We start from the raw sequence: 12,339 nt of genomic DNA on the forward strand, positions 1-12,339 counted from the left end.
TAGTTAAATGAACCACCTAAACGTCACGTTAGTGTAACCTATATAATGTGTAAAGAATAGTATATTCTAATCCCTTATAGTGATGGCACATGACGAGACACACATTCGGCATGTAATGCTGTTTGAATACAAGAAGAAAACAATGCCTCTGTAGCCACAAAAAATATCAAAGAAATGTATGAAAATGCTTTGAATGGTCGTAAGTGTCAGCGATGGTTCAACAAATTTTGTTCATGTGACTTTAGCCTTTAAAACTGTGATGGCAGAGACTGACATGTTGGAAACGATATTGATGCTCTGAAGGCAACACACAATTGAAATGGCCCTTTGCATGTCTCTCATGAAACAATAAGTAGGCATTTAAGGAATATAGAAAAACTCCAGAAAGAAGGTGTTTGGGTGCCTCACGAACCCTCTGATGATCATTGTTTCCAACGTGTCTTCTGGCACGTAATGCACCATTTTCAGACTGAATTTTCACCGGTAATGAAAAATGTATTCCCTATGCGAATATTAAATGCCAAAAACAATGGTGCAGTCCTAGAAAAAACCCACTTCTGATCCCAAAACCTGGACTCCATCCACAAAAAGTGATGCTTTGAACTTGTTGGGACATGAAAGGAGTAATTCATTTTGAACTCCTCAATCCACAGCAAAATGTCAATGCAGAGATCTATAGTTAGCAAATGGAACATTTAAATCAAGTCCTTCATCAGAAACGCCCTTCATTCATTGATCAGAAAGGTGTTCTTCTCCACGACAATGCACGTCTACATGTTGCACGTTTGACACAACACAAGATTAAGGAGTCGGGTTGGGAAGTTCTCCCCCACCCACCATATTCTCCAGATATGACACCATCAGATTACCATTTTTTTTGTTTGTTTGCTGCAACACCATCTTTCTTTAATCAGAGCATTAACAACCTGAATGTAAGATGGAAAAGCATCATCAATAAGAATGGAGATTTTTTTCTATTAATATATGTTTTGTTATACAAGTTGTTCAGGTTTTTTTCATCTAAAAAAAAGTGACATTAATTTCTTGACGACTTAATATAAGCAGCTCATCACAAAACAAAACATGTTTGTAAACAATGGTGAAACACAATATGACAAAGCACGTCATGTGGAGACAGCCTAAATAAAAATATTTCTTGGTTGTTTGCTTCTGACAGGGAGATCTACATGTTTCCATTAAGAAGTGTATTGGAATTCAGTGGTATGGAAATTAACCAATCATTATACTGAATGCCAGTATCACAGCTCGTCACTAAAAGAATTTACAAATATTTTCTTTGTTGTTAAGTAAAACGCTACAAAATGGCTATCTACGTTCTGTCCACAGTATATACTGAAACCCAATAAAAAAGGTACTATACTATGAAGCACTGTTATTCCATAGATAATTCTTTCATTTCAGATAAAGATGAAAACATTATTTTGTGTTGGTCTGCAACACATGAAAGCCTTTAGTCATCTACCCTACCCTAAACAGTTATCCGATACATAATAAAATGTTCTCTTATAATACAAAGTTCCATAATTTCTTATACTGTACTAGCTTCATAACCAAATTCTGCCTTTTCTGATAATCACCGTGTAATGAAACATGTAACATCAGCTGGATCTGTATCCCCTTTTATTTAATTTTATCTCTACTTTGATAAGAAGTTTAACAATGTCAATTTTCTTTTTAAAACTAAGCATTAAGATATAAGACTGCAAAAAGGCTAAAAGTTAATTTGACTAGTGCAGCATTTCTCAATCCATGGATTGTGGCCCAAAATTGGGTCTTCAGAATATGTGAAAGAGTTGCAAAGAGTCTTTGAAAATAGATAATAGTTTACATATTTATTTATTAAGCATTTAGTTAAGTCAGATGTTTTTAAACTAGTTATTTAACCCTTTCACTGCACAATTAATTTTCAGGCTGATTCCCAAAATGTGTCAATTATCCGTCAAAAAATAAAAGTGTGAATTTGACCTTTTGTAAAAAACTATATTCATTGAAAACTGTATTGGATAGTGAAAAATAATGATTTAAACAAAAAATTGAGGAAAAATAGAAAAAAAAAGTGTTACTCCAGTAAATGGCATAAACATAGGCAACACTAAGTCAATAACATCCAGGTTTCACAACTTAGAATACAGATGGCAGCATGCATGCAGGTTTGGCAATTGTTTCAAGTACATGGGGATATTCCCGCATGTCACAATAGAGGGAAACTTTCTTTGTTAGCCATGGGGTAAATCTGAATTTAATAGTCAATGGATATAAATGTTTATTTGGATATGTCCGAACTACGCAGCAAAAGGGTTAATGGGTAATAACTAGACCATCAGTTTATAAATGGGTTGTGAGGATCACTGGACTGGTAAATAAAAGTTCTGGAAAAAAGTCTTCTTTAATAAATAGAATATAACACCCACTAAAGGTCGGGGAAAAATATCAATTGTAAAATTGATAGCAGCACCTCCTACAGGCGAGACAGCAGCACCCAGTAAAAGTACGGTGTAATATCCACAACAGACTTACTGCAGTATACAGTACTTACAGGAAAGGAGGGTTCTGATTTGTCAAAATCCTCAGAGATGCCCATTAAACATAAAAGATCAAGCTACCAACATTCTGTATGTCACAAAGCTCACCATCAGAAAGTCTGATACTGATTATTAGTGTTGGTTCACATAAAACTGTGAGATATTTACCAGATCAATATGTGTTTCATATGAAACCATGGGATGATTATTAGTTCCTATATGGATCACACAAAATTGTGGGATGCTTTCCAGATCATTATTTGTTTCACATAAAATTGTGGGATGATTACCAGATCACTGTGCATTTCACATAAAACTATGTGATGATTAACAAATCACTATGTGGTTCACAAAATTTGTGTGATGCTTATCAGATCATTATATGTTTCACATAAAATTGTGGGATGATTACCAGATCACAATATGGTTCACACAGAAATGTGGGCTGATTACTAGATCATTACGTCATTTACACAAAATTGTGGAATGTTTATGAGATCACTTTGTGTGATGAATCTCTCCACAGAAGGAAACCCATAATTTAATTTACAGTGGGTGTTTTTTTCATTTGATGTTTGTAGATCATGGTTCCATAGTGGTGAAATCTACAATTTCTTAATATATTTATACTTCTTGACAAACAAAATCTGGAAATGAAATATTCTTTCCAATAATATTAGAAGCTTTGTAATGGATTGAACCTTCTACAATTTTTCCAACACAAGAATTGCATTGAAAGCCTTATAAAGGCACTTTGCCAGTCAATATTGAAGGATTAAAGATCAATAACATATTTAATCACACTATACTCTCAAAACGATCTAAACCCCAATATTATATATTATTTAACAACAATTTATATTCTAAGTCTTCTTAATTCATCCATTACAACTTAGTCTGCTTTTCAAACTATGTTTAAGTAGGTTGAATACAAATACATGAACATATTCTCAATCAGTCAAACATGGATTGTACTATATACATATGGGGCTTAGTGTCAGCATTTAAGAATAACAAAGTAACATATTATATACAACATGAGGTTCAAAACTGAACACTTGCATGCTGTGTGACAGTGTTAGCATTTAAGAATAACAAAGTAACATATTATACACAACATGAGGTTTAAAACTGAACACTTGCATGCCTTATATCAGATCATTAGGAGGCAGATCTGATATATGGAGTCCTAGGATGTAGTGGCCACTACAGGATTAATAATGATATCTACTACAATTCGTACCAGACACTTGCACCATCACAGGCAGATCTTTTGTCCAACAGATAAAAAACAGTTTCTGATGTTCCAAATTTAATGATAAACAGAAACAGATCCAGATTTTTTGGATACCACCAAATGGGTAGGTTACAAGAAAGGCTGAGCCAGGATTAAAGTCAAATTCTTGAAACCATAATTTGTAAATTGTAAAAAATATTTTACAAACATCACTTGACAGGATTTAGTGAAATATTAATTTATTGTAAAAAATCTCTTGTGTGAAAAAGATTTATGTTAGTTGCAATATTGTTTACATCACACAAGCAAACAAGTGTAAGAAAATACTTATTTTATGTTAGTGAACAAAGTACAGCTACATTGAGATTATAAGTTTGCAAACTATTACAAGCTATTTCTTCTTAGGTACACAAATAAATTGGATTTGTAAAACAACTATAAAGCAGAGATTTTTGTGGCTGCAAAAAAAATAAAATCAAAGAGAATTAAATATTCAAATTAGAGGATATTTTTTTATTTAAATACATATTACTCAAAGTTAATAGATCATCAACTACAAGAAACTGTATTTTATTTGTTGACTTTCACACAAAGTTATTCAGGGGTTATCTGCATCAGCCAACCCTAATTTTGAAGTATAGACTGGAGGAAGGAAGCTAGTCAAGCATGTTCAAGGACAGATTTCAATCCCATAACCCACAGATTGCAAGCCAAACTTACTAACCACCATCCCATGCTATGCCCCTGCTCTTTCTAATCTGTTTATTAGTATAAGAGTAGAAATACATATTACAACTCCCAATATGAGATGTACAAAGAAGGCCAACATTTTCTCAATTATTCACTATACGAAAATATATTGTATAATCTGTAGTTCTAGTTCAGCCTTGTAAAGACTAGCAATACAAACAGATGTTTCACAATACCCACCATGAGAGGAACTACAGAGGTCAACAGTTTCTAATCGATGCTGGACTCTGTTAGTGTGCTGAATAACTGAAGCTCTCTGTCTTCTCCTCCTTCGGCTTGCAATCATCTAAATCATAAAACCATTTATATTTTTTACTGTTTAGGCATATTGTTTAATGTCTGGAAACAAATTTCTACGGCACTGATACAGAGGATGATACTTAAAACCAAAACAAGTTAAATATTAGAGCATTCTTATTCCTTTGTACTTTTAACTTATTGGAGCATTTTAGTTTACACTATTACCTGACATTTAAATGATTTAAGTGATCATAGTAAAAAGCTGAAATTTTGGAATTTCATAGATCAGCCATGACATGCTTAAAAGAAAGATCTAATGTGATATACCAGTCTATAATTTAGTTCACAAAAATACTTATTAAAAAAAACAGAGATAACAATAGATAATGTAACTTTTTTGAATCAAAACAATCTAGTTCAAATTGGAAGACATTTTAAATATAAACCACAAAATAATAAACAACAGAAGCATCCACCAAAGAAAAGAACTGTGAAAACTAAATGGAAAGAATGACAAACAGAAAAGTCAGCAGAAAATGAGTATCAGCTGATATGAAAAACTGAATAAATTATTGCCTAAAATATGCAATATATGATATAAACATCATAAAACCACATGCCAAAAACATGCAATATGTGATATACACACCATAAAATCACATGCCAAAAACATGCAATATATGATATACACATCATGAAACCACAGGCCAAAAACATGCAATATATGATATAAACATCATAAAAACCACATGCTCAAAACATGCAATATATGATATACACATCATAAAACCACAGGCCAAAAACATGCAATATATGATATACACATGATAAAACCACAGGCCAAAAACATGCAATATATAATATACACATGATAAAACCACAGACCAAAAACATGCAATATATGATATACACATCATAAAATCACAGGCCAAAAACATGCAATATTTAAATTAAGCTATCACCTTTATATAATCCATTCAACAAGTTTATCTTTAAAAGTTAATGTTTAAATGTCAAAAAAGTGGCAAGACAGTACAATTTGATAGGACTAAAAATTGTTATAAAAATCAAATTAACTGCAGAGGTTTTTTTTTACATTCCTTTCAATTTATACTTTGTCACAACAGACAAATTAAGAGTAATATGGGAAAAAAACATGTTGTACAGTTAACTTGAATCATATAAGTTTGTATCTTTAACAACCACAAGTCTGAGAAAGAACTAAGCTTCTAAAGGTCAAACTTTTATTTTATAATTCAAATATCCATTATCTGCACCACATACTAGCATATAGTATAGGTGGTTTACATTCTATATGATCAAGGACAATTGAGAATGTATGTCAGCTTATTATTGTCAAAGAGAAGTTTTGAGAACTTTGTCTCTGCCATAATAGAGATCTCCATGCCTCAGAATGAAGGTGCAATCCTCACAGGTGAAGGTTAAAGTTTAATGTTACCAGCAAACATTCTAATTCACTAATTATTCCCCCATCAGTGCCATTAAAGTAAAGAATAAAAAGTAAAGATGAAAGCACTAACACCTGAAGTACATCACTGATAACAGAGTTCCAGTCTGACTGGTTTCCATTAACAACAGCTTTTTGCTTCTTTTCATCTAACCAATCTTTATCCGAGTTTACTAGCCTTGCCCAAACTTTCACCGATGTGCTTTTCTTTGCTAATCTTCTGTTTTGCACCTTATCAAAATCATTTTGAAGATCTAAGTACATTAAATCCACACCTTTTACATCATTCACATTAAAAAAAATATATCAAAAAGTTAATAAATTAATAAGACAAAACTTCCCTTAAGTGAGTTCATTTTAAAAATTAGAAAAGGTTTGTTAGGGATATGAACCCAGGATTTCTCACAATCAAGGCAAGAATCATACCCTTGGGATAACAAGTTAATAATGCAAATGATGTACAAGTTGAAGTTGAGTGTGTGTGCACACACACTATTATATCAACTATCTATTTTCCATCACCTATTATTTTGTACATATGCTTTTAATACCATTTTACCGATTGTAAAATACATAAACATACATTTGTTATTTGTGGGCTTTTAGCAGAAAGCTTCAGAGGTTCTCTGGGTCAAACAATAAAACTAAAACATTTAATTATTTTGGTTATTTAATGACATATAAAATTAAAAGGGCATATGGCTATTAAGTAACTAAAATTCTGAGCTCAATGGCATCATCATTTCTAATGGCAATAACCAATTTAAAATGGACAACATGAGTAAGTACATTTAAAATAATGCCATGCTAAATGTCATAGTGACAGCATGAAAGTAAAAGGAATACAATAGCAACTTGTCAGATGGCTCACTCATTGGTGAGTCACTCCCTTACAGAAGAAATTGGTGAGTCAAAACTATGGCCAATTTAGAGCCTTGTCACAATACTAGCAAATACTATACAAACCAGATAACACATCACTGGCAGTAAGTCTGATTTAAAAAAGCTTAGTGGGGTTGCTCATCGCCAAAGGAAGGTCAGAAATTGATATATGGAATAGCCACTTGCTCAATGTTTACAGTGGAGGCCAATTCAGCTATAATGACAGCAAGCTCATTCCCTCGCATACAACATCACCTAAAATCCAGAAATATTAGATGGATACAGATGATAAAGAGGAATGGGACAGTGATTTTTGAATGTCCAAGAGAGCTAACTGAGATTTTAAAGTCAAGCAAGTTGGTATGGATTGTAAATTTAATGTACTACTTTGCTTCTATATGATCCAGGACAATTGAGATTGCATACAATCTAGAGGTAAACACAGAAATCTGTAAAGGTGAGTATCAACATAATTTCAGCAAGTCAAAGCAGAGACTACAGAGTAAGATTTGCAACTTAATCAATATAATTACCTATGAGCAACAATCAGATTGATTAGTGTCACATAAGCTAATCGATTACTTTAAATTAATGTTTCCAATCATACCAACAATCAATATTATGACTAAATCATTAGTCATGAAAATAATCAATGGGCAGGATCAAAAATCTTGCTACAAATGTTATATGAAGAAACATGGTGGTATGGACATCTTTGACTTTAAGAAATGGGGGGGGGGGGTTACCCCCCTCCCTCACTTTAAACACTGTATTCAAGTAATGCAAATATTGCCATTATGTTTTTTTATTGTCATGCACAAAGATAAGTAATAGGCTATCTCTTCTCTAACCATATTTTAGCATTATCATAATTCAAATTATAAGTATAATTTGGATGGAAATAACCTTAACAATGTCATGAAAGAAAGGGATCTTGGTGTAATAGTTGATCTGATTTTAGGTTGTATCTACAGAAATATTGAATACAAGTCTAAAGAGGTTATAATTTCATTGTATAGGTCACAGATTAGGCCACATTTGGAATATTATGTTCACTCTTGGGCTCTTTACCTTAGGAAAGACATTGAATTGTTAAAAAGTGTTACTAAAATGGTGCCTGGGATGGAGGGATTGTCATACAAAGAGGTTGAAATCTCTCAAATTGTTTTCTCTTGAAAAAAGAAGAGAGTTAGAGGGAATCTGATTGAGGTGTTTAAGATTGTACAGGGAATTGATAGTGTTGATGCATCATCTTTTTTTTCATACTTTACAGTGAGAATAGTAGGACTAGGGGATATTGGGGAAGCAGTAAATTTAAGTGAGTTTAAAAGAAAGCTCGATAAGTATGTGAATAGGTTGGCTTTAAGATTGTTTTTTATTATTATTTATTAATATTTTTAGTTTCGTTCAGAGTAGGGAACAGCCGAGATGGACCAATAGGTCCCATGTTGTCACAAAATGTTATGTTATTATAAGTTTTTTTAACTGCTAACTAGAGAAAAGACAACTGGCTACTTTTATTTTTTTCATACAGGAGAATGCATGCTATGGTTTAAGGAACACTGTAATAATCAATTAATCAATGAGCCCACCAGTTAATCAATTAGTACATGCCACTAATTTCCCAGTTCTATCCCTGATTAGTTTCTTAACCAATCAAGAAAAGCCAACTAAGACCCTTTAAACCCTTCTAGATTAAAAAAAAGATGACATTTTACCCAGGGGTCTTTTTGATAGTGACCAGGTATGGAAGTGAAGTATGGGTGGCAGATGAGATTGTCACCAGTTTTGAATATGGAGTCTCTTCAAACTCCTACTGGTACAGGTTTTAAGTCAGCCATAAAAAAATATGAAAATTCAGTGCTTACTGACCCCACCCACAGCAGAGTCCTACAAGATGTATTACACCATCGTGTGAAAAATAGTACAGCTATACAAAGAGTACACAGAATTCTGTATTGCTGAAAGCTGAATTTCCACTCAAACTGCAGATCTCCATACTGTACGTGCACATATAAAAATGCAGATTATTACATCATAAAGCAGGACTGACATTTCCAAAATTGCAATAAATGATGATTCTGATATCAATAGTGGTAATTGAAAGTGTATTGCCAAAGCCAATGTGCCAATTTCAGCATAAAAACAAATGCAGCAACAGCACACAGTGTGCACAAATAAAATCAACCAATCACTTCTACACACATAATCATGTATGAGCTATAGCTCAGTTTGGTTGGTTGATACTACATAGCACACAAATAAAATCAACCAATCACTACTACATACATAATCATGTATGAGCTATGGCTCAGTTTGGTTGGTTGATACTACATAGTCAACAAATAAAATCCATCAATCACTACTACACACGTAATCATGTTTGAGCTATGGCTCAGTTTGGTTGATTGATACTACATAGTCAACAAATAAAATCCATCAATCACTACTACACACGTAATCATGTTTGAGCTATGGCTCAGTTTGGTTGATTGATACTACATAATATGCATAATGTATAAGGTGCTTACACCATCAACAATATCAGTAAATTCTACATAGCATATTTCAAAATTATCAAAACAGTCACTCCATTCTTCAGAACTTGGCTCAGATGTGTTTATCATACATTTGTAATATGGCCACACACAACACTACAGATTACATTTAAGAAGTCATGAACCACCTAAACAGACAACATTCCGTGATACAATTCTCAATGAAAAGAGAAATAGATAACAAACACCAATCCCTTTATGTGACAGTTACAAAACACAATTGATGTACCAAAATTTACAGGAAACCCATAGGTATCAGTAAATACCTCATTTATAAATCAGACCACTCAGTGTAAAATACAAGTGTCATAAACTGTCTTGTTTGAAGAAACAAAGAATATGAAAGACATCATTAAAACCATCTTTAACAATGGATATCCAAAACACAATAAAAAAAAAAATACAGAATTAACAGGAAGAAAATTACAGACATACAGCAATATTCCCTTATGTCAAATATCTCTATGATAACATTCAAACCAAACCACCTAAAGACCACATGGAGAGAAAAAAACACCAACAACAACATACCCGTTTATATGGATCCCAAAGTATTTAAGAAACAAAAATATCAACAAAAATTAGAATTCAATAGCATAATACAAACCCAAGGCTTGGTAATACAGATTTATCTGCAATATCCCATCATGCTAGAGAATACCTTACCATAAATGGGAAAAATGCTGAAGTAATAGGATATGTATTGTACATGAAAAAAAAAAAGAAAACTTTTACATCCACCTAACTAATAATTTACACATTCAATCTTCCTAAATAACTCTCTTAAAAACATTCAAAGAGTTAGTTAACTGGTTCAAGTTCTAATAGGGGGAGGTGACAGTCAATAATCTGACATACAAGCCTTCCATCAAGAAGAACCAGGATCAAATACTGGCCACTACCAACATATAAAATAGTTCTGTTTATGGTTTTGTTAAAGACAGCAGCAAAACTAATTAATAATTAGAATTACATATTCATATGGGCTGTTATCCATGATAATAATGTAGATTTTTACTTTTTTCCACTGATAAAATATGTGTCAACTGATAAAAAAAACTTCAACTACAAAGAAAAGAATATGAACAGTCACTGAATTTAAAAATATGTAGAATATATAAAAGTTCAAAAAAATTCCAAAAATAAATGAAATACAAGAGAAAAATATATAATTAAAGATGGGAAACCTGCACCAATCAAAATGCTGTCATTGTCTGATAAGACCAAATATCAATTGAACCCAAAATACTTCCTAATCATAAGCTGATGAATTCTCAGAGTTAGAGAATTAAACAGCAAGAAATATTTCCCTTAAATAACTTTAATATTTATTTCTTTATCATACTTCAATTTTGATTATTACTGCTTAATTCTATATTATCTCTGGGTAATTTTTTATGCTCCAGAAACCTTACTTTTAAGTTTTAGTACGACTCTTGTTTAGAAACTTTTTCTTTTTTTTCACAATAGACTATTTTTTGTTGTGCATTATTTTGTATCTAAAAAAAAAATAAGCTACCCCACTGTAGTCTGTAAATGTAATATTATTACTAACACTCTTACTCTTAGCCCTGAAAGTGAAAAGTGCCTAACAAAATTATGTTATGTTAACAATGAATTATGCCAATGACATTAAAATATAAGTTAAAACTTTCTTATTCGGAGACCTTAGAGTTTAGTTTTACAGTTCAATATGAGTAATGTCATACTCCTAGTCCTATTCGGTATTCGTCATCAATAGGGGACTAAAAGTAAAATGATAATATTAACAATCTCAAATAATAACATTAATATGGACTCACAGAAGTCATTTCAATTCAAAACGTTTCGAAAAAAAAGCTAGTTTTATAAAACAAAATAGAATATTTCAATGTTAAAAGGTACTACTATTATTAACAGTTGACAAAACAGCGAGAGAAAAGAATTCAACAAGCTAATCAACAGGATACAGAATTCCGTTAGGATCTCTCAGAATCCCCCTAAAAAAATCTCCATTTTCATCAATTTTCTCCCATGAACATAAATATGGCGTATTGTTCAAGAATTAAAATGGAAAACGTTATTATTGTATTTTACAGCCTAGTATTAGATGTACTTTAAATGAATATAAGACATGAGGGAGTAAATAAAATTATCAATAAAAAAATATTACATATACGTAGATTTGACTTGAGCTCTTCAAGTGTTACATATCTGCTTGTTTGTTTGTTTCCGGTAGAAATTCTTTCCAAGAATCTTCAAGTCCTTTCTTTATTAAACCAGTTTATTCTTCCTCGATACAAACTTTTAATGCACAGCAGTTCCACAATCAGTACGTTTCTCGCCACTTTAAACATAACAATTTTTATAATACATGCTATAAATCACATCGATTAACAATCTCGATAATTTCGCTCTCGACGAGTGTAAAACACACACTTTACGGCTCACTAGCTTGAAACTAACGGAGTCATAAATTACACAGAACTCAAAGTAACTATTGCTCTCTCTTCATTTATTCATCCATGCCGGCCTTCTCTGCCAGGCTTATATACTGTTGCGTATCTGCTTGTTTGTTAATTTCCGGTATAAATTCTTTCCGAGGAACTTCAGCGATACAAGTCCCTTCTTGATTAAACCAGTTTATTCTTCCTCGATACAAACTATTAATACACAATAATT

General features: G+C 32.2%; 1 protein-coding gene across 2 annotated transcripts in view; it reads right to left on the reverse strand.

Moving 5' to 3' along the window:
- Positions 1–11,637, reverse strand: part of LOC106470449 (E3 ubiquitin-protein ligase RNF4-like) — a 35,766-nt gene extending 24,129 nt beyond the window's left edge. The window contains exons 1-2 of one of the 2 annotated variants that reach the window (XM_013931010.2): positions 11,481–11,637; positions 4,711–4,816 (exon numbers count right to left, since the gene is read on the reverse strand). In XM_013931010.2, the coding sequence (XP_013786464.1) occupies positions 4,711–4,816; positions 11,481–11,489 (115 nt within the window). In that variant the 5' untranslated portion in view covers positions 11,490–11,637. Of the gene's footprint in view, positions 1–4,710; positions 4,817–8,838; positions 8,992–11,480 lie in introns of those variants that run through there. The other variant, XM_022399049.1, reaches the window with a different exon arrangement.
- Between the last annotated feature and the right edge of the window lie 702 nt (positions 11,638–12,339).

The sequence above is a fragment of the Limulus polyphemus genome, unplaced genomic scaffold (assembly GCF_000517525.1).
Source record: "Limulus polyphemus unplaced genomic scaffold, Limulus_polyphemus-2.1.2 Scaffold4011, whole genome shotgun sequence".
Classification (NCBI taxonomy): Eukaryota; Metazoa; Arthropoda; class Merostomata; order Xiphosura; family Limulidae; genus Limulus; species Limulus polyphemus.